The sequence below is a fragment of the Rana temporaria genome, chromosome 1 (genome assembly GCF_905171775.1).
Source record: "Rana temporaria chromosome 1, aRanTem1.1, whole genome shotgun sequence".
NCBI classification, from domain to species: domain Eukaryota; kingdom Metazoa; phylum Chordata; class Amphibia; order Anura; family Ranidae; genus Rana; species Rana temporaria.
This window is the reverse complement of record NC_053489.1, coordinates 681,629,834-681,655,879: the sequence shown is the minus strand read 5'-3', so window position 1 is coordinate 681,655,879 and position 26,046 is coordinate 681,629,834. Positions and strand designations below refer to the sequence as shown.

The 26,046-nt window shown below is 47.1% G+C and overlaps 1 protein-coding gene across 1 annotated transcript in view; it reads left to right on the top strand.

Moving 5' to 3' along the window:
• Window positions 1-16,383: 16,383 nt before the first annotated feature.
• LOC120924669 (NACHT, LRR and PYD domains-containing protein 3-like) overlaps window positions 16,384-26,046 on the top strand; it is a 54,587-nt gene continuing 44,924 nt past the window's right edge. The window contains exons 1-3 of the mRNA XM_040335664.1: window positions 16,384-16,496; window positions 22,186-22,264; window positions 23,793-23,953. Of these exons, the coding sequence (XP_040191598.1) occupies window positions 22,231-22,264; window positions 23,793-23,953 (195 nt within the window). The 5' untranslated portion in view covers window positions 16,384-16,496; window positions 22,186-22,230. The remainder of the gene's footprint in view (window positions 16,497-22,185; window positions 22,265-23,792; window positions 23,954-26,046) is intronic.

The window sequence follows — 26,046 nt, the reverse complement described above, 5'->3', positions numbered from 1 at the left end:
CTCAAATCGTCTGTAAAGTGCTCTACTTGGGTGTAGAAATTCACTCTGAACTCCACCCTATTTCCATAGCCACAGCTCACACCTCCCCCCACATGCGATCACCAGATTTACAACCCCCCCCAGCCAGCAGCGCGGGACTAACAACTCTATGTTGCTCCAAAGCACTAGGCATCCAATAGGATCGCCATATGCTTTGGCCAATCAGGAAACTGGTCTCACCACCTGCCTCCTGATTGGCGAGGAAGAACGTTAGTGTTAAAATAGCTAAAATTCACTCACTATGGTCACACAAATGGAGGGGGACAGTTTGCACTCTCTGCACCCCGAGTCTACCCTATTTTGAAGCCTAATAGAGCCTCTGTCTCTAGTCAGGTGCTAAAAAGAAGGAAAAAAAACACCCCCCATTGAAATCCATGCACCCGGCATCCTGAAAGGGGTCAGGCGCATGGATGGGTGGTGGCGGCAGGGATTTGGGGAGCGATACCCATTCGCCCACAATGCACGGGCTGCCACATTTGTATTGTTGCCCCGCACAGGAGATCAGGGGGTCTGCGACAAGTAACCTGTGGCCGACCGTGTTGCTGCTTCCAGGAAAGGGTCCCCAGCTGCAATGTCTTCCCAGCATCGAAAAGGGAAATAATTCTTCCCTCTCAGACTCCCTCCAACTCGTCCTTACCACTTCTTGATCCCCTCTCATTTCCCTTGATCTCCTTTGCAGCCTCCTGGTGTTCTCTACCTTCTCCCGGGCATGCTGCGGACTACAGTCCACTCTCAGGCAATCCCCATTTGGCCACTGGTACTCGAGACTACATGTCCCATGATCCTCTCCTGCTGACTCCTCCCTCTCATTGGCTCTGGCAACGACCAATGAGCAAAAAGCAGCCCGCCCCTGATGCTGCATATGAGGTACTGATATTCTGTTTACATCCAGCTGCCCCAGAAGTAGCCTGATATCAGTTGACACCTAGCCATTTTTTGTATTCTAACAGCCACTGGCCACTGTCAGAATACAGGAAAAAAGAGCAGATCGCAGGGAAATAAATAGCAATTTTACTATTGACCATTTTAATTTGCAGTAGCCAATAGCTAGTGGGCTATTGCACCCGCCCACTGCCTGTCAATCAGCAAAGGAGAGGATTTGAAGGAGAACATTCTTCTTCAGGTCTTCCTCTGCTGATTGACAGCAGGCATTGGGAAGGGGGCGCAGTAATCAGCCTAATTTTGGCTATTATAATTTGAAACGGCCAATGGCAGTCTGGCTATGGTTCTCCCACTACCTGCTGTTTACATTCAGCTGCCATCAAATGAATTGTGCAGAAGGAGGTTAGCGGTGTCTGTGTGTGTGGGGGGGATGTGTGTGTGTGTGTGTGTGTGTGTATGGGGAGGGTGTGTGTATGGGGGGGGGGGTGTGGAGGTGGAAAGCTGAATATTTTTTTTTGTGATTCTGACAGATGGGCCGCCAGCCGCTGTCAAAGCACCTGACAAAGACTGACAACTGGTGAATGGAAAACCGGAATAAGCACTTGGAAGAAGAAAACCAACAACTGAGACAACTAATTGTTACAGGCAAGTCATTATACCTACCTCTCAGCTAGGTAGTTACATTTCTGAAAGCCAGGCAGGTGGAAATAGACAAATTTGACCAATCATTTGCCCTTTCATAATACAGTGTTTTAAGGCAGAGTTGGGCAACCTTAGAGGTGGAGATCTACCTGAACAATATGGGAGAAGTCAAAGATCACATGGCACAGTGTCTTCCAATGTTGCCTCCTCACACCTGATTTAAACCTATAATTGCCGTACTACCGCGCTGCAATCACGTGCCTTTCACTGCAATTACTGGTGTAAACATTTTGCCTCCTCACCACCTTGCAGAATTTCTCAGAGGAGCATTGCATACCGCACTTGTGAATGAGCCCTTAGTTGCATTTGGCAATAGCACTTTTAAGGCTCATTCACATGTGAATTTGGGGGTGGTAAAACCCTGCCCCCAATCCCTACCCTCGTTAGCTGCTAAGGGGGAGGGGTGCAGGGTGCCATGGGAGGTGGATGCTTGAGAGTTACTATTAGCTCTCAAGCAACCAGAAACAACAGTACCAATGGGGATCGTTGGGTAACTGGGAGTTTACTGTACTACATTCATTATAGTATCAGTGAGTGCACTGAGGTAACTACATACTATATACACAAGTAGGATTTTCTGTTTTGTGGAACATCCTTACTTTTACCTTGGGTGAAACCCTCCTGGAATATTTTTGATCTGGTGGGGGGGTCAGCAGCAGACTGGAGGAAACCCTTGAATCATGTAAAAGTACATTTTTTCCACAAGTAATCAATTTCTAACCAATGAAATGTATGGATATAGTGAGAAATAGGCCATTATGTTTCTTAAAATGTTTTTATGCATTTCCATAGATTTTCCTGGCGTAATGGATACTTTGAAAACCACAAGAGCGCAGCTAATAGCACTGAAGGTGGCAGTTCATACTGTGTGGGACAGAAGGTGATGCACACGATACACCCATCTAAAGAGTTAAGCTCATCTGCTTGTCAAGTGTCATACTCAAGGCCTAAACAGGTAGGTTTTCTTTTGGTACCGAAACATTCAACGTTAAAACGTCTTTTTTTTTTTTAAATATCAAACATGTCCTATTTACCTGTCCTGTGTAAGGATTTTTGCACAGAGCAGCTCGAATCCTTCTCTTCTCAGGTCCATTGCCGGTGCTCCTGAACCACAGCTCTGTGTGTCCAATCACACACTGAGCCTTGCCCTGGCCCCATCTCCTAATTGGCTCACTGGCTGTGTTTGACAGCACCGGGAGCCAATAGCTCCCACCACTACAGAAAGCCAATCAGCAGTGCAAGTCCCTGGAGAGACAAGGCTCTCGTGGACATTGCTGGATCGAGAGGGGGCTCATGTAAGTATAGGGGGGCTGCTGCACACAGAAGTTTTTTTTTTACCTTTGTGCACTGGCACATGCAACCACTTCAATAAAAAGTAACCTTTAAGGCGGTGCCTCCAAGTGGCTGACAGATGGAGAGAAGCGGGTACAGTTAGACCCTATGAAAACATCAGCTTTGACATGTAGACTGTAAGCCAATTTGACTGTTGTGTCAAAATGAGATATCTTGCTCAGTCTGGTAGTAGTCTGAACAAATAAGGCAAGTTGTAGGCAAGATGTTGATTTTTATACAGATTTTTGAAAAGTCTACAATATTTGATGTTTTTATACATGCTTAATTTTGTTAGTTTTATTTACTCAGCTGCATCTGTTAGACCCCTTTCACACTGAGGCAGTTTTCAGGCGTTTTAGCGCTAGAAATCACCTCTAAAAAGCTCATAAAACTGCATCCCTTTCAGTGCAATGAGTCATTTCACACTGGGAGGTGCGCTTGCGCAACATTAGAAAAAGTCCTGCAAGCAGCATCTGGGGCGGGTTGGGAGCGCTATAAATAGCGCTCCTAAAACGCACCTGCCTATTGAAATTAATGGGCAGCGCTTCCAAAGCACCTTAAAAGTGCATTAAAAACTGAACTTTTTCCCTTTAAAAAAAAAAAACACCTAAAAAGTGCAACTAAAACACTGCAAAACCGCCGGAGCTTTAGCAGCGCTGCAGTGTGAAAGGGGTCTTATATGGCTTTTGATTCACAGGGAAAATCTAATAAATCTAATATTTTCCATTTACTTTTTAAAGCTGCTACTTTGACAATGTTTCCTAAGACTTCATAAGCTGTGATCAGTGACGCTGTTACGAGAAAAATTGCGGCGTTGAAATATCACCTGAAGGGAAACATCAGGAACCTCATCAGAATACCACAAATAAACTTTTATGTCATTAATGTCATTTACCACAGTTAACACCACTTTCTATTCCCTGTGTTGTAGTTTTTGTATATTTACATGATAATAAAGTTGTGTGTATTGTACTGTGTTATTGTTTTTTTTCCCAAATGTTTGCTGGTTTTATAGGCCTACAATATATAAATACACAGCATTTCAAAATGTAATAGGAATTGATTTTTTTTAAATTTTGCATTTAGAAGTACATTTACATTTAAAATATATTTTAAAAAACATTCTTAATATATTTTTCTCAAATATATTGCCATATATTTGAAATGCTACAATTTTGGCCAGATTCAATATATTGCAAAAATATATTTCAATATATTTGTGAATATATTTTGGAATGCATTGTGAAATATGTTGCAAATATATTCATAAATATATGTTAAATGTACTTCTGAATGCATTTAGCAATATATTTTTGCAGCCATAAATATATTGCAAAGTGCATTTTGGAATGCATTGTGAATATATTCATAAATATATGTGAAATGTACTTCTGAATGCATTTAGCAATATATTTCTGAATATATTCACAATGCATTCCAAAATGCACATTGCAATATATTTATGGTTGCATAAATATATTGCTAAATGCATTCAGAAGTACATTTCACATATATTTATGAATATATTTGCAACATATTTCACAATGCATTCCAAAATATATTCACAAATATATTGAAATATATTTTTGAAATATATTGAATCTGGCCAAAATTGTAGCATTTCAAATATATGGCAATATATTTGAGAAAAATATATTATGAATGTTTTTTTAAAATATATTTAAAATATATTTTTCTTCCACATGGGCAGAACCCCCCTAATACTTACCTGTCCCCATCTCGATCCAGCGATGTTGCAGGGACTCCCCCACCGCATTGGCTGAGATGCATTGTGGCACCATTGGCTCTGGTTGCTGTCAATCAAAGTAAGCGAGCCAATGAGGAGAGAGAGGGGTTGGGGCCAAAGCATGGTTTAGTGTTTGAATGGACACACAGAGTAGTGACTCGGCTTGGGTGCCCCCATAGCAAGCTGCTTGCTGTGGGGGCACTCAGCAGGAGGGAGGAACCTGAGAAGAGAAGGATCTTGGCTGCTCTGTGCAAAACCACTGCACAGCACCAGAACTATTGAACATCGGGAAAGTTCGGAACCGAATAACGAACCTCATTGAAGTCTATGGGACCCGAACGTGATAAATCAAAAGTGCCCATTTTGAAGGCTTATAGGCAAGTAATTGGGCATACAATGGTTATGGGGGTCCAGGTCCTGCACTGGGGGGCATGTATCAATGAAAAAAAGTTTGTAAAAAATGTACTTTTTAAATGAGCAGTGATTTATTGATGCTTAAAATGAAAGTATAAAAATGAAAAATTCCCTTCAATATAGTGCCTGGGGGGTAGCCTCAGTCCACCTGTAAAGTGGCACATTTGTACTGTGTATAGAAGCTGCTGCAGCAATTATTGCATTTATAAAGCCCAAAATATGCCATTTTCCCTGCAAGCTTTCTTTATTTTGGCTTGGAGAGCCAGTCTGTATGATGAGGCCACAATGTAGTGCACGGGGAACACAATTAGAGATTTTTTGGATAAATTCTGGTGTCTGTACCAGAGACTTTGGATTTCTACTTCTGTAATGGGTGCGGAAAGATTGTTCTTTGGGTGTCGGTGGCGCCTTCAGACCGTAACCCTTTAGAGGTACTGTTGATGAAAGCAAGACTTGGCTTTGCTGTCAAAAATTGTAATGATATGTGTAACGGTCACCACCGTTTACGATGATCCCATTCCATCAACCCAAGACCGCTTCCGACACTCCACAATCCAGCAGACACAATCCATAAGAATTCCCTCAGAGAGACGAGACATACGCTCTGTGTTCTGAGTCAAATGAATGAATACTTTTAATGGTATCTTAGCTTTCTTATATACAGTACAGGGACAAAGAACTCTCCACCCACACATCACACAATGGGGCTTCAATCACATTCTTTTAGACAATGACATCCAGTTGAGCTAATCATTAGTCACCCCCCAGACGTCCTGTCTCCGCAATTAGAGGAGGTAATTACTACAGCTTGACAAGTCACATTCCTTTACTAAACATAATTGACATGCTAATTCCCTACCCCTGAAAGGAGACATCTGACCCTTAGACTGCTAACTCACAACACATATCTATCATCAATAGCATCTTCACACAATGAAAGGTCTAAGGAGCAGATGTACTTAGTTAGCATCTCAACAGCATGTGTCCTCACATTGAAGGAGACACTCTTATTGACCGGTTGGGGGTCAGAATGAAATCACCTGTAATATGTCCAGATCTTCTGCAATACATGAATTATCAGTAATGTCCCATCTCATGTAATTTATAATTAATATTTCTCAGTCACCCTATGCCCAAAAGGGGCACAGGGTGACCCTAGACCCAAGAGTCATTAGTGACGCTGGCACAGAAGTACCCCCCATCCTTCAAAAGTCTCTGGATGCAATATGCACTTGGCAAACAGGTGCGTAAAAAAATGGTCTTTGGGTGTTAATTGTGCCTATGAAACCTACATCAAAAACATTGTTCCAGATTAAATCAACACCCACAACACTAGGCAGTCTAGAAGTCCCGCAGGGGTTTTACATCCCAAAAACACTTAATTGGCGACATTTGCATCAGGGGCTTCATAGAGAATGAGCTATTAGGAACTACCTAACCATCTACCTTATAGCTGTGGTACCAGTAGCGGAACTCCCAGGATCGCAAAGGTCGCACTTGGGCCCTGGCGTTCTGCCATTGTGGGGTGTTCCAGATGACAGGAAAATAACCCGCTGAATAACATGCCAGGGACAGACCCCCACCAAACCAGCAGTGATTGGGCAGGGTTGCAGGAAAGAAAGCCTGGGGGGCCCCAAGAAAATGTTTGCCCAGGGTCCAATCAGTATTGAAGACAACCCTGCCTGGCCTGTCAGTTTAGGTGGAATACCATGTCTTGGTAGGTCTGCAGTTGTGCCATACTCTTTCCATTTTCAGACGATTGATTGAACAGAAGCTCCGTGAGATGTTCAAAGCTTGGGATATTTTTTTTTAACCTAACCCTGCTTTATACTTCTCCACAACTTTATCCCTGACCTGTCTAGTGTCTTCCTTGGCCTTCATGATGCTGTTTTTTCACTAAGTTTCTCTAATGTCTTATGGTCGGACTTTTGACCATGCAAAAGTTTGCCGTGAGTCCGTCATTCTAAGGTCTGATGGACTTTCGACAAAAAAAGTCAGATGGAGGCTACACACGGCCGGACTTTCACAGAAAAACAGCCAGTCTGACTTTTTTTCTCGGAAAGTCCTGCCGTGTGTACGAGGCCTCACAAACCTCTGAGGGCTTCACAGAACAGCTGTATTTATACTGAGTTTAGATTATACACAGATGGACTCCATTGGGTGACTTCTGAAGGCAATTGGTTCCACTAGATTTTAGTTAGGGGTATCAGGTCTCGTACACATGACCGTTTTCCTCGACAGAATCCATCAAGAAACTTGGTGGCAGAGCTTTTTTGCCGAGGAAAACGGTCGTGAGTATGTTTTTCATCGGGGAAAACTGTCGAGGAACTCGATGAGAAAAAAAGAGAACAAGATCTCTTTTTCCTCATCCGGAGTCTCAGTTTCCTCGTCGCGTTACTCGTCGGGTTGGTCTTCGACGAGAAACACGTTCGTGTGTATGCTTAGAAACCCGCGCATGCTCAGAATAAAGTATGAGACGGGAGCGCACCTTCGGTAAAAGTAGCGTTTGTAATGGAGATGGCACATTCGTCACGCTGTAACAGTCTGAAAAGTGCAAATCGTCTCCTAACAAACTTTTATTTAAAGCGGAGGTTCCGCGGGTTATGCATTTTTTTTATAAAATCTGCAATGCTTTGCAATATAGCTAGCGCGGTACTACTCACTTGCTAGCCGCTCTTCCCTCTGTCGGTTCCGTTTTCGTGAAGAAGAATAAGTTATAAAAATTAGTCCAGGGCTTTTCCATCTTGCTTGTGGGCATTGTGAAGCCCACAAGCAAACTATTCCTGGATTCCTCGTCACATGACGCGCTTTGCGACCCGCTTCCCACGTCTAGTGACACTCGAGCTAGCGCGAGAATACACGCCTAGCTATTTCGGATGGTCTCCTGTGAGTGTTGAAACGTCACTCCCAGGAGACCTTGCGCACAGCTCCCATTACGCCTCGTCGGGGAAAAGGAACGACATGCCCACTCCCCGCAGGGAAGAAGACCCGGAAGTCATGCTGAATACAGGTAAGGGTACCGATCTTAAAAAAAATGAAAACGCTACAGGGATTTGTTAAGGCTGCAGATATGATAGACAGAAAGTTCAGTTTGAGGGTGAACTTCCGCTTTAACACGCAGTAACATGCAAAAGCAGCCCCAAGAGTTGTGCCGGTGGAATCGAACTTCCCCTGCCGTTGTATGTGTTGTAGGCAGTGCTTTAACTGGGCCGGAACGCGGCGGTACTCAGTACCGCCACTTCCAAAAATGGCCCTGGAGAGTACCAGCACCTCTGCGTGCGCCCAGTACGTGGGTTTACAGTACCGGAACTCAGCCGGTGGGCTTGTCGAGTTGCGGGCCGGTAATGTGTGTCAGACAGGCAGCGCAGTCACAATAGAAACTGTATGCCGCCCCGCCGGAGCTGACTCACTGCTGCCGAGTGCGCTCCTGGCTCTTTTTCCTCTGTCCTGTCACTCCTGTCCTGTGCGTTTCCTACACCCCCCCCACGGAGGAGAGTTGGTTCATTCCCCGGCGTGCGCCGCGTGACGTCACGCCGGAGTTGAGGTGAGAGGTGAGAGGAGGACTCGCGCAGGGAGCTGTGTCGGCGGCAAGGAAAGAAGCCCAAGTCACGAGGAGCCTCAGCTCAGCCTGCGTCTACAGTTCCTAGTGCTGCTACTGTCTGGATCCTGGACTCAGGACTGCAACAGAAGAAAGTAAGAAAATAATTGACTGTATTGGAGGGAGGGGGGGTTGGACTGAGGTGACCATCAGTTTTTTAATAAAAAAATGGCAGAAAAAAATATTTTTGAGTTATTTTGAGCTTGCCTTCTCTAACTAAAAAAAACCCCATTAATTGCAGCCTCACTGTGCCACCAAACGCAGCCACTGTGCCCATCAAACGCAGCCACTGTTCCCATTAAACGCAGCCACTGTGCCATCAATTGTCGCCACTCTGCCCATCACACGCAGCCACTGTGCCATTACATGCAGCCACTGTGCCATTACATGCAGCCACTGTGCGAACACACGCAGCCACAGTGCCATCAATTGTCGCCACTGTGCCATCACATGCAGCCACTGTGCCAACTCACACTGCCACTGTGCCATCAATTGTCGCCACTGTGCCATCACATGCAGCCACTGTGCCCATCAAACGCAGCCACTGTGCCATCACACGCAGCCACTGTTCCATCACATGCAGTCACTGTGCCATCACACGCAGCCACTGTGCCACCACACGTAGCCACTGTGCCATCTAATGCAGCCACTGTGCCCATCAAATGCAGCCACTGTGCCCATCAAATGCAGCCACTGTGCCCATCAAATGCAGCCACTGTGCCCATCACACGCAGCCAAGGGTATTTTCATGTTCAGTATTGGGGGGGGGGGGGGAGCACCGGCGCCTAATAGAGTACCGGCACCTCTTTTGGCCCACTTAAAGCACTGGTTGTAGGTCACCGCGTTTGAGAACGACGAGATTTGGTCTTGACAGTGTGTCAAGTTTCTCCACAAGCCTGACAAGGAACTCATCAAGGAAAACGAGGTTTCATTTACGACGAGTTCCTCGGTCGTGTGTACGAGGCCTCAGAGTAAAGAAGGGCGGAATACAAATGCCCTCCACACTTTTCACACATTTATTTGTAAAAAAAAAAATGAAAACCATTTATCGTTTTTCCTTCCACTTCACAATTATGTGACACTTTATTTTGGTCCATCACATAAAATCCCAATAAAATACATTTACGTTTTTGGTTGTAACGTGAGAAAGTGTGGGAAATTTCAAGGGGTATGATGAATACTGCTTAGAATGGTTGCCTTTTGGTGACTTCTTGTATGGCATAGCAACATGGTTACAGAAAACATGTTCTTACAATTGTAATGTTTCTCGTACTTTACTTCCTCATCAGTCTGTCCCTTTAAACAATCACGGGCTGTCGTAGGCGTGACCGGCAGTCAGCTGAACGTGACGCGATGAAGAATGGCGTTAAATAAACAAGGTGGCAATGACTAAGAATTTCACTCTTTGTTCAATCATGCAGAAGAGGCTCCATGATGCTTGTAATGTCCTTCTCATACACAGACTGAATCTCCTCTCTCCTTCCCTTCTCAGGGTTTTCATCTCACAACTTTTAGGCCAGGTTCACACCTATGCGAATTGAGTGCGGCTTAAACCGCATCTAATTCGCAGGACATTTCAAAATACATTGTTTTCAATGAGGCTGGTTCACATATGTGCGATGCATCCGCACTGCGTATTGCCTCCAAACCGTGTGCGGTTTTTATGTCTTGCGGTGCGGTTCAGGTGCGAATTCAGTCCCATTATCTTCTATGGGTACGCAGCTGAATTCGCAGATGTGTTCATTTCTCTTCAGTATTTGTCTCATTCAGTTCAATACACTTCCCCCCTCCCCCTCCCCTCTCCCAGGTCTCCAAATTCGCACCTGATCTGCAACTAAAATGCAGTTGATCTGCAGAACACCTTATAGAGAAATTCGCAAAGACAACAGAGCTCCAAAACGCAACGCACTAGTGTGAACCTGGCCTTAGAGATATCTTACAACATATTAAAAAAAAAAGAATAATGTTACATTTCATAACATCTCCCCCCCCCTATTTTTCCTTTCTTGGTTCTAAAATAAAATGTAACAAATAAACTTTAGAAGAGATGGCCGAATCTGATGTCCTGTCTGGTTTCTGTTTTATCTGCTCTCTGCATTTGCATATTTCGTTTCATTTTCAGTTTCTTAACCCCCGGACCATATTGCTGCCCAAAGACCAGAGCACTTTTTGCAATTCTACACTGTGTCGCTTTAACAGACAATTGCGCGGTCGTGCGACGCGGCTCCCAAACAAAGCTGGCGTCCTTTTTTCCCCACAAATAGAGCTTTCTTTTGGTGGTATTTGATCACCTCTGCGTTTTTTTAGTTTTTGCGCTATAAACAGGGATGGACTGGCCATTGGGACTACAGGGAGTTTCCCGGTGGGCCGATGGCTCAGTGGGCCGGCTTCAGTGACAGCGGACCGCCGCCCCCCTCCTCTGTCTCTCCCTTCCCGCAGTGCTCACCTCCTCTCCCTCCCCGCAGCGCTCACCTGGGGGGAACAAAGAAGCAGGGGGAGGACCAGAGGAGCAGGGACGACGACAGAGGAGCATGGGGGAGGGGACAGACAGCAGACTCAACAGCTATGGCCTGGGAGTTTCTCACTTCTGCCTAATCTTGTCCCATAAGGGGGGCACCAAACTGATTCTTTGCCCCGGGTGAAATAATGTCTAGCTTCCCCACTGGTACTGCCTATAAGAGTACCAGTACCAGCCGTTCTACTCTAATAAAGTAGAACAGCTAGTGGCTAGTGAAGGGGGAGAGGTGGCTGGGGGGGGGGGGGAGGTTGCAGGAGTTGTCCGGCCGCCATGGGAGAGACCTGTCAAAGTGGGCCAGTCTGGATGAAGTCCAGGGCCAAATTTTTGTCCCAGTCCAGCCCTGGCTATAAACAAAAATAGAGCGACAATTTTGAAAAAAATACAATATTTTTTACTATAATAAATATCCCCAAAAATATATAAAAAAATATTTTTTTCCTCAGTTTAGGCCGATACGTATTCTTCTACCTATTTTTGGTAAAAAAAATCGCAATAAGCGTTTATCGGTTGGTTTGCGCAAAATTTATAGCGTTTACAAAATAGGGGATAGTTTTATTGCATTTGTATTAATTTTTTTTTTTTACTACTAATGGCGGTGATCAGCGATTTTTTTCGTGACTGCGACATTATGGCGGACACTTCGGACAATTTTGACACATTTTTGAGAACATTGTCATTTTCACAGCAAAAAAATGCATTTAAAATGACAACTGCAGTTTGGGAGTTAACCACAAGGGGGCGCTGATGGGGTTATGTGTGACCTCATCTGTGTTTCTAACTGTAGGGGGGTGTGGCTGTAGGTGTGACGTCATTGATTGTGGTTCCCTATAAAAGGGAACACACGATTGATGACAGCGCCACAGTGAAGAACGGGGAAGCTTTGTTTACACACACCTCTCCTCGTTCTTCAGCTTCGGGGACCGATCGCGGGACTCCAGCGGCGATTGGGTCCCACGGTCACGGAGCTTCGGACCGGGTCGCGGGAGCGTGCCCACGACCCACGGCTTGGCTCAAGTCCCGGCCAGCCGTCTGCCTGCTTATCTCCTTGCCGTCCCTGGTGAAGGGATCTTCCTCCGCTCGCCACCCAGTAGTAGCTGGGGCCCGGAGAATAAAGCCCTGTACACACGATCAGTCTATCCAATGAGAACGGACTGAAGGACCGCTGTCATCGGTTCACTGATGAAGCTGACTGATGGTCTGATGTGCCTACACACCATAGGGTAAAAACCGATCGTGTCAGAACGCGGTGACGTAAAACACGGCGTGCTGAAAAAAATGAAGTTCAATGCTTCCAAGCATGCGTCGACTCGACTCCGAGCACGCGTGGACCTTTAACCAATGCTTTTGCATACTAACCAAGTTCTACATTTTTGGACTGAAGGATAACTGACCGATGGGGCCCACACACGATCAGTTTGGACCGATGAAAAGGTCCTTCAGTCCGTTTTCATCGGTTTTGACCGACCATGTGTACACAGACTTGACAGGCTGTGAGGCGGACGGTGGCGAGCAGAGAGACGCTGATTGTCGCCATTACTAGTAAAAAAAGTAAAATATGTCCCCGGATTTCATCTAAAAGTCTGGTCACCTTAGAGGGCTCGTCCCCTATAGGTATGATATCGCGAAACTATCAGCTCCTGGTCATGGATATGTCACCAACTGGACCCCGGCATGCCTATATGCGAAAGTGGGAGCAGGCCTTGGGTGAGGATATACCCTTGAACGCATAGCAGCCTATCTGGTCGCACGCTATGCCGATCGCCGCTGTTGGCGCTGTTGTAAAGATTTAGGGATGCTATATCATACCTATTCGACCTGCCCACTGATCGTCCCCTACTGGCAGACAGTGCGCTCTCTTCTCCATTCCATCTTTGGTTCCTGGGTGCCATTCGACCCTAAAATTGGCCTCCCACCTCATTCTTCTTTTTCCAAATCCTCTAAAAAAACTCTTGGCTCGGGTGCTAACGGCTGGGCGATATTTGTCAGCCCTGAAATGGAAAAGGAGGGAACTCCCCTCTCTGTTTGAATTGCACTCCAGGATCAGAGACGTCAAACGCATGGAATATCTGACAGCTTCCCTAAACAATACGCTCGATACACACAACCGGGTATGGGAGTTGTGGGATATGTTGGAAGCCCCCACAATCAGCTGAACTTGTTTTTTTTTTCCTCTGGGCGGTGGCATGTGGTTAATATCCCCCAGGCTGTAAGGAAGCCCGGGGGTGGGTGGTTGTCCTCTCCCAGTGGTGGTGCGTCTGTAGTGGGCGCAGGAGCGTCACCCCCTCTCTCCTGCACCCGTCACTCAACAATAGATTCATTCCTGCATTGCATGAATCCACTTATTGTTGCCGCGGCCGCCCACTATTCAGGTGTCCGGCCTACTGTTGAGCGCCGGCCATCTGAATTACAGCGGTGGGGGTGTTTTGGAAGTGCCTGATTAGAGCCTTGGGCTTCGGCTTCCAAATGGTTAACGCACAGCTTGTGCGCCCTCTGTTTAAACAATGCTGTGTTAGGGAATCGCTTCCCCAACATTGACCCGCCTCTCTGCCAATCGGGTGCACCGGGTCTAGTTACAGGGCATCTGATTGGCTGAATCGACAGGTGCTGTGATTGGATGCCCATCAGCAGAGATGACATCGAGGATGGGTGAAGATATCGAGGACTCGGAGGAGGACGGCACTGACCCGAGAAAGGTAAGTGCCGGGCGAGGGGGCAAACTGGCTGCATTTGAGGGGCAAACTGGCTGCATTTGAGGGGCAAACTGGCGGCATTTAATGGGCACAGTGGCTGCAGATGATGTTTTTTTTTTTTTCAATTTGTTTGCACCCCCCCAAAAATTTTGAGCACCAGCCGCCACTGTCCTCTCCTGTCCTTCCCCTCCCACTATTCTTTCTCCCTCTCATTCTTCCCACTCTCTCTAACCTCCTTGACTCTCTCCCTAACTTTCTTACTACGTCTTCTCTCCCCCCTTGTTATGGAAACGCACTTGAACAAGTCCAAACTTAGTTGGAATACAGAAACTCTAAATCACACTTAATTGCTTGGTTGCTGTTTTTGTCTATCTGTTTTACATGCCTCAACCAAGTTTTTCAGCCGGCAACAATGTATGTAGACAGTTCACCAGATATACGCTTTCTATAACAATGCATGTTTTTTTTTTTTTTGTTTTCTGTTAGATAATATTGAAATCCAATAAAAAAATTAAGTTTTCCAAAAGAAAAATTCTACAGGTTGCATGTTTTGAGTTACAGAGGAGGTCTAGGACTAGAATTATTGCTCTCGCTCTACCGATTGCGGAGATACCTCACATGTGTGGTTTCAACACCGTTTTCGTATGCGGGCGCTGCTCACGTATGTGTTCACTTCTGCGCGCGAGTTCGGGCGGGACGGGGCGCGTTTACATTTTTTTATTTTTCTTATTTATTTTAATTTTTGTATTTTAATTTTTTACACTGTTCTTTCAAAGTTGTGTCACTTTTATTCCAATTGCAAGGAATGTAAACATACCCTGTAATGGAAAAAACAGGTCCTCTTATATATGAGATCTGGGGGTCAAAAAGACGTCACATCTCATATTTACCCTAAAATGCAATAAAAAAAATGCCCCTTTTAGGAGCCATGGTGGAAGTGAGTAAAGGGAGTAAATCCGGGCCTGCCTATAGTGTCGTACAAGGCGAACGACGAGCCGAGAAATATGAAGTTCAATAGCCAGTGCGGCTCTTCTGCTGGATTCCGAGCATGTGTAGAATTTTGTGCGTTGAAATTGTGTACGCACGCTCGGAATTTCCGACGACAAGTTATGTTGTCGGAAAATTTGAGAACCAGCTCTCAAATTTTTGTTGTCGGAAATTCTGACGGCAAATGTCCGATGGAGCCTACACACGACAACAAGCTCCCATCGAACATTTGTTGTCGGAAATTTCCGAGCGTGTGTACGCAGCATAAGAGGCGCCTCTCTTCTCTTTTAAACTCAGTTGTGACGCTACTTGTATACCAAGGCATCGCTTGTATATCAAGTCAAAATGTATTTAAAAATTTTAGCTTGTCTTGCAAAACGCTCTCAAACCAAGGTTTAACCATAGCATAGAGCTGCACGATTAATCGCGAAGAATTGGAATCGCGATCTTTTTTCCTTCCCGATCTTCAAAACAGCATTTCACGATCTTTCTAACAAGTGCAGAGAGTTCTCATGCGCGTTTTTTTTTTTTCCATTGGAAAAGCATACAGACAAACGGTTTTCCCGCTAGAATTTTTCCTGACGGGGAAAAAAGAGATCCTGCTCTCTTTTTTTTTTTTTTTTTTTTTCGGCAGTTGTCCTGTGGGGAAAAAGTCAGATGGAGCATACACATGGTAAGGACTCCCGACGAAAAGCTCTCATCGCAGTTTTTTCTGACGGAAACGCACGACCGGTTTTCCCGGTTGCCAAATGGAGCAAAAAAAAAAAAAAACAATAGAACAAAAAAAATAAACACAATTGATGCCAATCGGTGCCCACAAATGGGCACTGACTGGCAACATGGGCACTGACTGTAATGATGCCCAGCAATGCCATCAGTGCCACCCCTCAGTGTTCATCAGTGCCACCTCTTAGTGCCCATCTATCAGTGCCCATCTGTGCCACCCATAAGTGCCACCCATGAGTGCCCATCAGTCCCGCCAAAGAGTGCCCAGTGCCGCCTATGAATGCACATCAGTGCAGCATACCAGCGCCGCCTATCAGTGCCGCCTATCGGTGCCCATCAGTGCCACCTCATCAGTGCCCATAATTGAAGAAGAAAACTTACTTATTTACAAAAAAAATAACAGTTGTTGCGCAAAAAATAAAAATCCCATAAGTGATCAAATACCACCAAAAGAAAGCTCTATTTGTGGGAACAAAATTATAAAAAATTCATTTGGGTACAGTGTAGCATGACCGCGCAATTGTCATTCAAAGTGCGACAGCGCTGAAAGCTGAATATTGGCTTGGGCAGGAAGGTGCGTAAGTGCCCCCCCGGTATGGAAGTGGTTAACTACCAACATTGTATTCTCCTGGTCCCTTGCTTTTAGAGAAGTATAAGTATTCTATAGGACAATAATAAGGAAGTGTATTTTAGTATACATGTAGAATGGAAAGAAAAAGTCTTTCAGGCTGGATAGGAGTTGTGTGGATTCAACGCTCTGATGATGAAATAGTTAAGAAATCAGTCCTCGGCCCTGGACTTGTTTTTCTAGTTGGGACTTTCCTGTTCCTTGTCAGTGTTGGCGGAGGACGGAGCAGTGAGGTGAGACGTATCTCCATTATTTTATATATGATACAAGGGGGAATGTGTTCTATATATAGGGGGTGGGGGGGGGGGGATCCTATAGACCAGTGGTTCTCAACCTTTCTAGTGCCGTGACCTAGGGTGACCACGTGTCCCGGATTGCCCGGGACAGTCCCGCATTCTGCAGGTCTGTCCCGGGCACCTTCACTCTGGGACAATACAGTGTCCCGGAATGAAACTGACACAGGTCCCAGCATCAACCCCTCAGAGCTTAAGATGTAACACCCCCCCAAACTAGTGAAGAACTACAGGTCCCAGCATAGATCTGTGAAATCTATGGGGTCACACCCTTAGATCTCATGGGTTCATGCTGGGAGATTCAAAATTGGGGGGGATGGGGGTCACATCTTTAGATATCATCGGTTCATGCTGGGATTTGTAGTCCTTTACTTTAGGGGGGTGTGACCTCCCCAAAGTTAAGGACTACAGGTCCTAGCATGACCCCCCCCCCCAGAGCTGAAGATATGAGACCCCCTGCCCCCCAAAGAGTGAAGAACTACAGGTCCCAGCATACACCTGTGAAATCTATGAGATCACACCCTTAGATCTCAGGGGTTTCATGCTGGGTGTTGTAGTCCTTCAAATTGGGGGGGGGGGGGGTCACATCTTTGTATTTTAGGAGTTCATGCTGGGACTCGTAGTCCTTCACTTTTGGGGGGAATGTGACCCCCAAAAGTGAAGGACTACAGGTCCCACCATGAACCCCTCAGAGCTGAAGATGCGACCCCCCCCCCCCCCCCCAACTAGTGAAGAACTACAGGTCCCAGGATGTACCGGTAAAAACCATGGGGGGGGCACAATTTTTTTTTATAAAAAGTTATCTTTTTTTAGGAAGGGGGGGGGGGGGGTGTCCCTGAATGGCAGTTTGGAAATGTGGTCACCCTACCGTGACCCCTTGATAAAATTTCCCAAGTTGTGGGGACCCCTAACAGTAAAATTATTTTCATAGCGTGGGTTGTCAGCAGGCAAGGCAAGACAAGTAATTTACGCCCCTAACCCACGGACATTTAGCGCTCCCTGAGTCCCCTCCACTCAGTATTAAAACCTCATATGGTACATTTTAGCATGTACCACTCTTTCTCTTCGTTCTCCCTTCTTTCCCTTTTATCTCTCTCTATCCTAATCTCTTGTTTTTTTCTCCCCATCCCTCTCTCTTGCCATCTTTCTTGTTCTCTCTCACCCTTTTTCTTTCTTCCTCCCCCTCTTTTCCTCTCCCTTCCATGTATTCTCTATTTTTTTCCTTCTCTTACTCCTTGGTGGGGGGAGTTGGGATCAGTGGCAGTGCTGGTGGGGAGTTGGGATCAGTGGCAGTGCTGGTGGGGAGTTGGGATCAGTGGCAGTGCTGGTGGGGAGTTGGGATCAGTGGCAGTGCTGGTGGGGAGTTGGGATCAGTGGCAGTGCTGGTGGGGAGTTGGGATCAGTGGCAGTGCTGGCGGGGAGTTGGGATCAGTGGCAGTGCTGGTGGGGAGTTGGGATCAGTGGCAGTGCTGGTGGGGAGTTGGGATCAGTGGCAGTGCTGGTGGGGAGTTGGGATCAGTGGCAGTGCTGGGGGGAGTTCTGATCAGCCAACTTAGGTGCTCTTGATGAAGGTCATCTGCTGATCTGAGAACTGTAGTGGGGACTTTTAATGGGAACTCTTACCACAGGTAGTGTTACTCACTGTGTCTCCGGGTCGGTGGTGTCTCGAAGCAGTGACACCTTTGCTGAAATCAGGAGATAGGGTCTCCTCCAGCCCCTCCCACCTCACATTCCTCACCAGTCATCTGACCTCTAGTCTCTACCCCCCCAGCCATGCCGTGATCTGAATGGGCGGCTGCGAAGAGGCCGTGTGGGCGGCCGCGGGCTCCGGGAACAGCCCAGCTGGGCGGCCACACACTGGGCAGCTGCAAAAAGGCTGGGAGAGTGGTGCGGGCTTCAGGAACAACCCAGGATTTGGTGACCCCTGAAAAATCATAATTTGACCCCCGAGGGGGTCCCGACCCCCAGGTTGAGAACCACTGCCATAGACTGATATTTCCCATCATGCACCAAAGTAACGTTTTTCCCCTATGAATTCCATCCAAATCTAATAGGAAGTTTTATGATTTCCGTCTGTTTCACACAAATGCATTGCAGTGTGAGCCGGGGGGGAACTGACAACTCATGGGGCCCCCGGGCAATAAGTGATTATGGGGCCCCCGGGCAATAGGTGATTATGGGGCCCCCCGGGCAATAGGTGATTATGGGGCCCCCTGGGCAATAGGAGATTATGGGGCCACCCGGGCAATAGGAGATTATAGGGCCCCCGGTAGGGTGCCCACGTGTCCTGGATTGCCCGGTACAGTCCCGCAATTAGCAGGTCTGTCCCGGGTTCCCGGGCACCTTCATTGCGGGACAATTGAGTGTCCCGGAATGGAATTGACAGAGCAAGCAAACCCTGCGGTAGTACTGCCACTCGCTCTGTCTCTAGCTCCACCTGAGACTCTGGTTGCTAGGGCCGCCTGGCATCTAACAACCAGTGACCTCACAGCCCGACTCTCCCCAGCATGCAAAGCAGAGGAGGAGTTTGTTTACTTTCCTCCTCCGCGCCTAACGCTCTCCAGACTCTGCCATGCCAGAAGAGGCTATCAGGACTCAGCAGGGGAAGCTCCTGTCACAGCTTCTTCTGCTCCCAGAACAGGGAATTCCATGCCCTGAGCCCTTCATCCAGATTACAATGATTTGCAATCTGTGCACTAAACTGCTGTATGAAGTTTTCCAGGTGAGTGTCTCTGTTATAGACTGTACACATCTGATATACAAGGTCCAGAGGATGGCAAGTCACTCAGTACACTTGTATTAGATTGCTGTGTGAGTGTCAGGATTTTTTACTTAGTAAAGTAGCCATGTGCCAAATAGTGTTGTTACTTGTTATCCACAGCAGCCAATCAAACTGTACCTTACAATGTCATCAGCTACATCTGATGGGCTTCTGTACTTGTGCATAATCATTGCTTATTACTGTATATTCTGCAATGCTGTTTATTAACCACTTGCCGCCTGCCAATGACAGATTGACGTTGGCAAAGTGGTTGTAGAATCCTGACTGGACGTCATATGACGTCCTCAGGATTCTGAGCCACTGCGCGCCCCCGCAACACCCCGCAACACCGATCTAGGTAAAGTGTCTCTCACGGAGACACTTTACCATGTGATCAGCCGTGTCCAATCACGGATGATCACGATGTAAACAGCAAAAGCCGGTAATCGGCTTTTCCTCACTCGCGTCTGTCAGACGCGAGTAGAGGAGAGCCGATTGGCTGCTCCTCTTACAGGGGGGTTTGTGCTGATCGATTATCAGCACAGCCCCCCCTGAGGATGCCCACTGGACCACCAGGGATGCCCATTGGACCACCAGGGATGCCCACTGGACCACCAGGGATTGCACTAGATCACCAGGGATTTAAATCAAAGGTATGCCACCCTAGACCACCAGGGATGACACATAATGGATGCCAATCAGTGCCACAATGGATGCCAATCAGTGCCCACAATGGGCATCACTGATTGGCAGGCATTGTTTGGCACTAATTGGCATCCATTAGTACAACACATTAGTGCCCATCTATGCCCATCCATGCCGCCTATCAGTGCCCACCCATGCCGCCTATCAGTGCCCACCCATGCCGCCTATCAGTGCCTATCCATGCCACCTATCAGTGCCCATACGTGCCGCCTATCCCTGCCCATTCGTGCCACCTATCCCTGCCCATCCGTGCCACCTATCCCTGCCCATCCGTGCCGCCTATCCCTATTATTTCTTCTGTCACTTGGTTGTACTTTCAAAGGAAAAAGACTGACTAACAGAGATGGTTTAAATAGAGTGGAGCAACCCTGCAAAACTATATACCTGTACACTGAGTTCAGCTTTAAATGCAGACTCTAAACCATCTTCTGAATCAATAATGTGTGCAGTCTCTGACCATCTCCTATAATATGGCTGCAGTCTCTGACCATCTCCTATAATATGGCTGCAGTCTCTGACCATCTCCTATAATATGGCTGCAGTCTCTGACCATCTCATGTAATATATATTTGCAATCTCTGTCCATCTCATGTAATATATATCTGCAGTCTCTGACCATCTGCTGTAATTTAAATCTGCAGTCTCTGACCATCTCCTGTAATATACTTTGTAAACAAAGAGAAACTTGTAAATAACTCATGAAAAAAAAGTTTTACATTAAAACCAAGCACACCATTGTTTTTCATGTGAAATTCCCAATAAGTTTGATGTGTCACATGACCCTCTTCCTATTGAAAAAAACAAAAGTTGGATTCAAAATGGCCGACTTCAAAATGGCCACCATGGTAACCACCCATCTTGAAAAGTTTCCCCCCTCACATATACTAATGTGCCACAAACAGGAAGTTACGACGGCGTACATGGCGCTGCGCCGTCGTAAGTCCTTTAGGAATCTGGGCCACAGTATACATACACATAGAATACACACACAATATACACACACAGTATACATACACATAGAATACACACACACAATATACACACACAGTATACATACACACAGGATACACATACACACAGAGCTTTTTTTTCCTCAGAAAATAGGTGCAGGAACTCAACCACGACCCCGTTCAGATTTCACAAACAGTAGAAGGGTCTTAAAGGGGCATTACATACCAGGATTGCATTACATACAGAGTGGAGAGTTCAGGGGGGGTTACACACAGAGTGCAGAGCTGTCACTTGTAAGCACAGAAACCAGACTTCTGTGTTTACAAGTGATTGTAGTGAGCAGAAACCAAAGGGTCTGAGCCAAAGGTGGTGGAACTGAGTTCCCCCAAGTTCCCCCTGAAAAAAAGCCCTGCACACACACACACACACACACACACACACACACACACACACAGTATACATACACAATATACACACACAGAATACACATACAGACACACACACAGTATACATACACACAAAATACACATACACACACACACACACACACACACACACACACACACACACACACAGAATACATGTACATACACAGTATATATACACACACAGAATACACCGTATACATACACACACAGAATACACAGTATACATACACACAGAATACACAGTATACATACACACAGAATACACACACAGTATATCGTACATACACAATATACACACACAGTATACATACAGACACACAGACAGTATACATGCACACAGAATACACATACACACACAGAAAAGGTACTGGAGAGGCTGGCAACCCTGATGGGGGCCCCCTAGTGGCATGGGGCCCTCGAGTGCCCGAATGGTCAGTCCGCCCCTAAATGTGAGTTCCCGGGTTGCATGTCACCTACATGGGCCAGTAGTACTCTAGAGGGGCATGCTGACTTCATGTCGAGGGGAGGTGACTCCAGCTGTGATCACTGATCTTCACTCGCAGAAGTGGTGCCGTAGAGGGTTATGTAGAAGTGTATTCATACGGGGTCAATTGTATCCAAACCCAAGAACAAAAAATATCATATTTAACTGCTACCCGTCTGGCCCATGTACATAAACGGTCCCTGTATGTCCCCCCGGCATCAGAGGCTCTGCGCGGCTAGTGACAGTATATATGCTGGGGAATAAAAGTTGAGTACATATAAAGTATTATGTTGTGTTTAGGTGTCTGTTGTGATGACCTGACATCGGCTGCACACAACCGGAGGGATGAAGCGGCACCAGAAAAGAGACGTCCACCATGGTAAATAAAAATGCATTTTGATTCCTGACACCGCCTCATCCAATCAGAGAATAGCGTGTTCTAATAATTTTTTAGCGGCACTTTACCGTCGGAATTGTGGCGGTATTCGGCCGCTAGCGGTGCGGTTTTATCCCCCGCTAGCGGCCGAAAAAGGGTTAATACCGCTGGCAATGTGCCTCTGCAGAGGCGCATGGCCAGCGGTATAGCCGCTCTTTCCCATTGCTTTCAATGGGAAGGAGAGGTGGAAGAGCGGTAAACACCCCTCTCCTCTCACCGCTCCAAAGATGCGGCTAGCAAAAAAAATAAAAATGCATGCACATTGTTTTCCATGTATTCCAAGCCGGCGTAGGTGGAAGTGGGCGTGAGCCATGCAAATGAGGCGTGACCCCATGCAAATGAGGTGCCGAGCGCCAGACAGATACGTATAACGAACGGCGCATGCGCCGTCCCGTGGACACATCCCAGTGCACATGCTCAGAATCACGTCGGAACTACTCCCTAAGATACGCCGGATCACTGCCTACAGCGTGAACGTAACCTACGCCCAGCCCTATTCACGTCCTACGTAAAATACGTTGGCTTGTGTTCCCTTTGCATGGATGCTGCTAAGTTACACCTCCTTTATGGGGCATAACTTTGCGCCGGACGTATGACTTTACGCGCACTGCGCCGGGAGCACGTACGTTCGTGAATCGGCGTATCTCCCTCATTTGCATATGTGAATAGAAAATCAATGGGAGCGCCAAATACGACCAGCGTAAATATGTGCCCACTCTACGCCGGCGTAGGCAAGTTACGTCGGTCGGATGAAGCCTATTTTCAGGTGTATCTTAGTTTCTGAATCCGGCGCATAGATACGACGGCGCATATTTGCACTCACGCGGCGTATCTCGAGATACGTCGGTGAAAGTGCTTTGTGAATCCGGGCTTGTGCATGCATTTTTAGTGCAGAAAAATGCACACGCAGAGGCGGCTCTAGGCTTTGTGAGGCCTTAGGCAAAACTTGACATGGGGCCCCTCTCACGCCCATGACGGGAAAAATAATTCAAGGACAAGAGCCTCTTCCCGACACCCCTGGCCGGTGGTTGTGGGGGTCTTCGGGCAGAGGGCTTAGCGGGATCTGGAAGCCCCCTTTAACATGGTGGCCCCCAGATCCTGCTTTTTAATAACTTTGGGGTGGGGGCCACTCGGTGATGTCACCTGGTGAACCCGCCCCCTTGTGACCTCATTGACTGAGGGCATGCTGGGTCATTGACATCACAAGGGGCGGTGTCACCGATATTCACTTGGTTGTCTGGTGGCCCCGCTCCTGAGTCAGGGCTCTCAACTCTGCTGAGCACAGCAGCGTTAAAGTCCCCTGTTCCTCAAAACTGGGGTAATGCATTGGGCAAGTTAGGCGGCCGCGAGGCCCCTGTGAGTTCGAGGCCTTAGGCGACCGCCTAATTAAAGAGCCGCCTCTGTGCACACGAAACTGCGTCTGGTGTGAACTGTGGCCCTAAAAGTATTTATTTTTTCTGTAAATTTCTAGAGGACATTAAGAGGTTGTGCCAGCAGATGCATGAATACCCGGATTCCTCAGTGAGGATGATATTTGATTACTATAAAGATGACCTGATGAATATTTTGGGAAACATAGACACGCATGCCGTCCTGAGCCAGCTGTCAGAGAAGAATGTGTTGAATGCAGAGGTAAGATAATGTAAAGCAGCGCTAAATTCTCTCATTTAACATTGACCATAATTAATCCTCATGCTGCTAACATTAGTAAATAGATAGGAAGGTATATTATATTTACTTAGATGGTTGCTACTAGTTACTATCATCCACACATATTCACCCTGCTGCCAGACCTCCGCTAAAATGCCTGAAATACTCCTCAGTGTGAAAGGGGCCTTAAAGCGGACTTCCGCTTAATCCACTCCTCACCCCCTTACATGCCACATTTGGCATGTCATTTTTTTGGGGGGGGGGGGATGTGGAGTGGGGGCTTCAGGAGGAGTGGGACATCCTGTCCCACTTCCTCCTTCTGCCCAGGGCCTGCTAAGGTGATACGTCATATCGCCTTTTGGCGGCCCCTCCCTGTAGGCGATCGCCTGGGACACGTGACAGGTCCCAGGCGATCGCCTGGTCAATCATGTTGCGCGGCGCCACTCGCGTAGTGAGTGCCCGGCCGTGAAGCCGAAAGCTGTCACGGCCGGGTGCCCACACTAACAATGAGGACGCCGGCCGGGGAGGGGTAGAGAGGAGCGGAGCTCCGGCCGGTGCGTCGCTGGACCGTGGAGCAGGTGAGTGCATGTTTATTAAAAGCCAGCAGCTACACTTTTTGTAGCTGCTGACTTTTAATAAACATTAAAAAACGCCTGGAACTCCCCTTTAAAGATTTTCTATGGATGTGTCTGAGCAGAGACAGGGTGCATGGAAGCTAAACAAACATAGACTCCGTCTCCGATCATGAAAACCCAAAAGCTCCTTTATTATCGCTGATAGGAATCCTTATTCTGTGCTGTTCCAGAGAACAATGCATACCTGGATTATACTACTGTTCCTGGGGATGGCAGGCTATCTGCAGGTGTATGCTGCGAACCCCGACCATGCTGATCAGACACAGCAGAGACAAGAGCATACATCCGCCTATAACCGATAATGTCCTTGCAGAGCGAACATATCCCCTCCAGACGATCGTCTGTGCAATGAACAGGGGCCCCTTCGCGGGCGGACATACCCCCACTCTGCAAACACCTCTCTCCAATCTCAAGACTTTTTCCACTACCAGACGGGACTCAACCAGCATCAGTCTGCCCCAGTCAGCCCCGGGAGTATTAACACGGGGCAACACTATGACAATACATATTAAATACATCTTCATAAAATTTCTACAACATATCCACACACTGGAGGTGGATCAGGTCAGTTATTTTCATGCCTGGCGGTATTTTGACTCGTGCATGGCCAGTCTAACACACATTGCTATCCCCCACAATACATAGGATGACGGCATACACCTGTGTACTAAGGCCCGGATTCACATACATCGGAGCATATTTATGCCGGCGTAGCGTATCTAATATACGCTACGCCGACGCAGCGCACAGAGGCAAGCACTGGATTCACAAAGCACTTGCTCCCACTCGCTCTTAAAGATATGCTGGGTTTCCTCGGCGTAAGCTGGGGTAGGTAGAAGTGGGCGTGAGCCATGCTATTTAGGCTAACCCCATACAAATGATGGGCCAAGCGTCATAGAAGTACTTAAAACGAACGGCGCTTGCGCCGTCCCGTGGACGCATCCCAGTGCGCATGCTCAGAATCGCGTCGGGACTACTCCCTAAGATACGACGGATCACTGACTACGACGTGTGCGTAACCTACGCCCAGCCCTATTCACGTACTACGTAAACGACGTAAAATACGACGGCTTGTGTTTCCTGGTCCATACCTTTAGCATGAGTTGCGCCTCCTATATGGGGAATAACTTAACGCCGGACGTATGACTTACGCAAACCGCGTATATTATGCGCCGGGCGCAAGTATGTTTGTGAATCGGCGTATCTCCCTCATTTGCATATGTGCATAGACAATCAATGGGAGCGGGAAATGCGCCCCGGCGTAAATATGCGCCCACGATACGACGGCGTAGGAAGCCTATTTTTAGGCGTATCTCAGATTGTGGGCACGGCGCACAGATACGACGGCGCATAGTTACACTGACGCGGCGTATCTCGAGATACGTTGGCGTAAGTGCTTTGTGAATCCGGGCCTACGTTTTTATATGGGCGGTTGGCAAC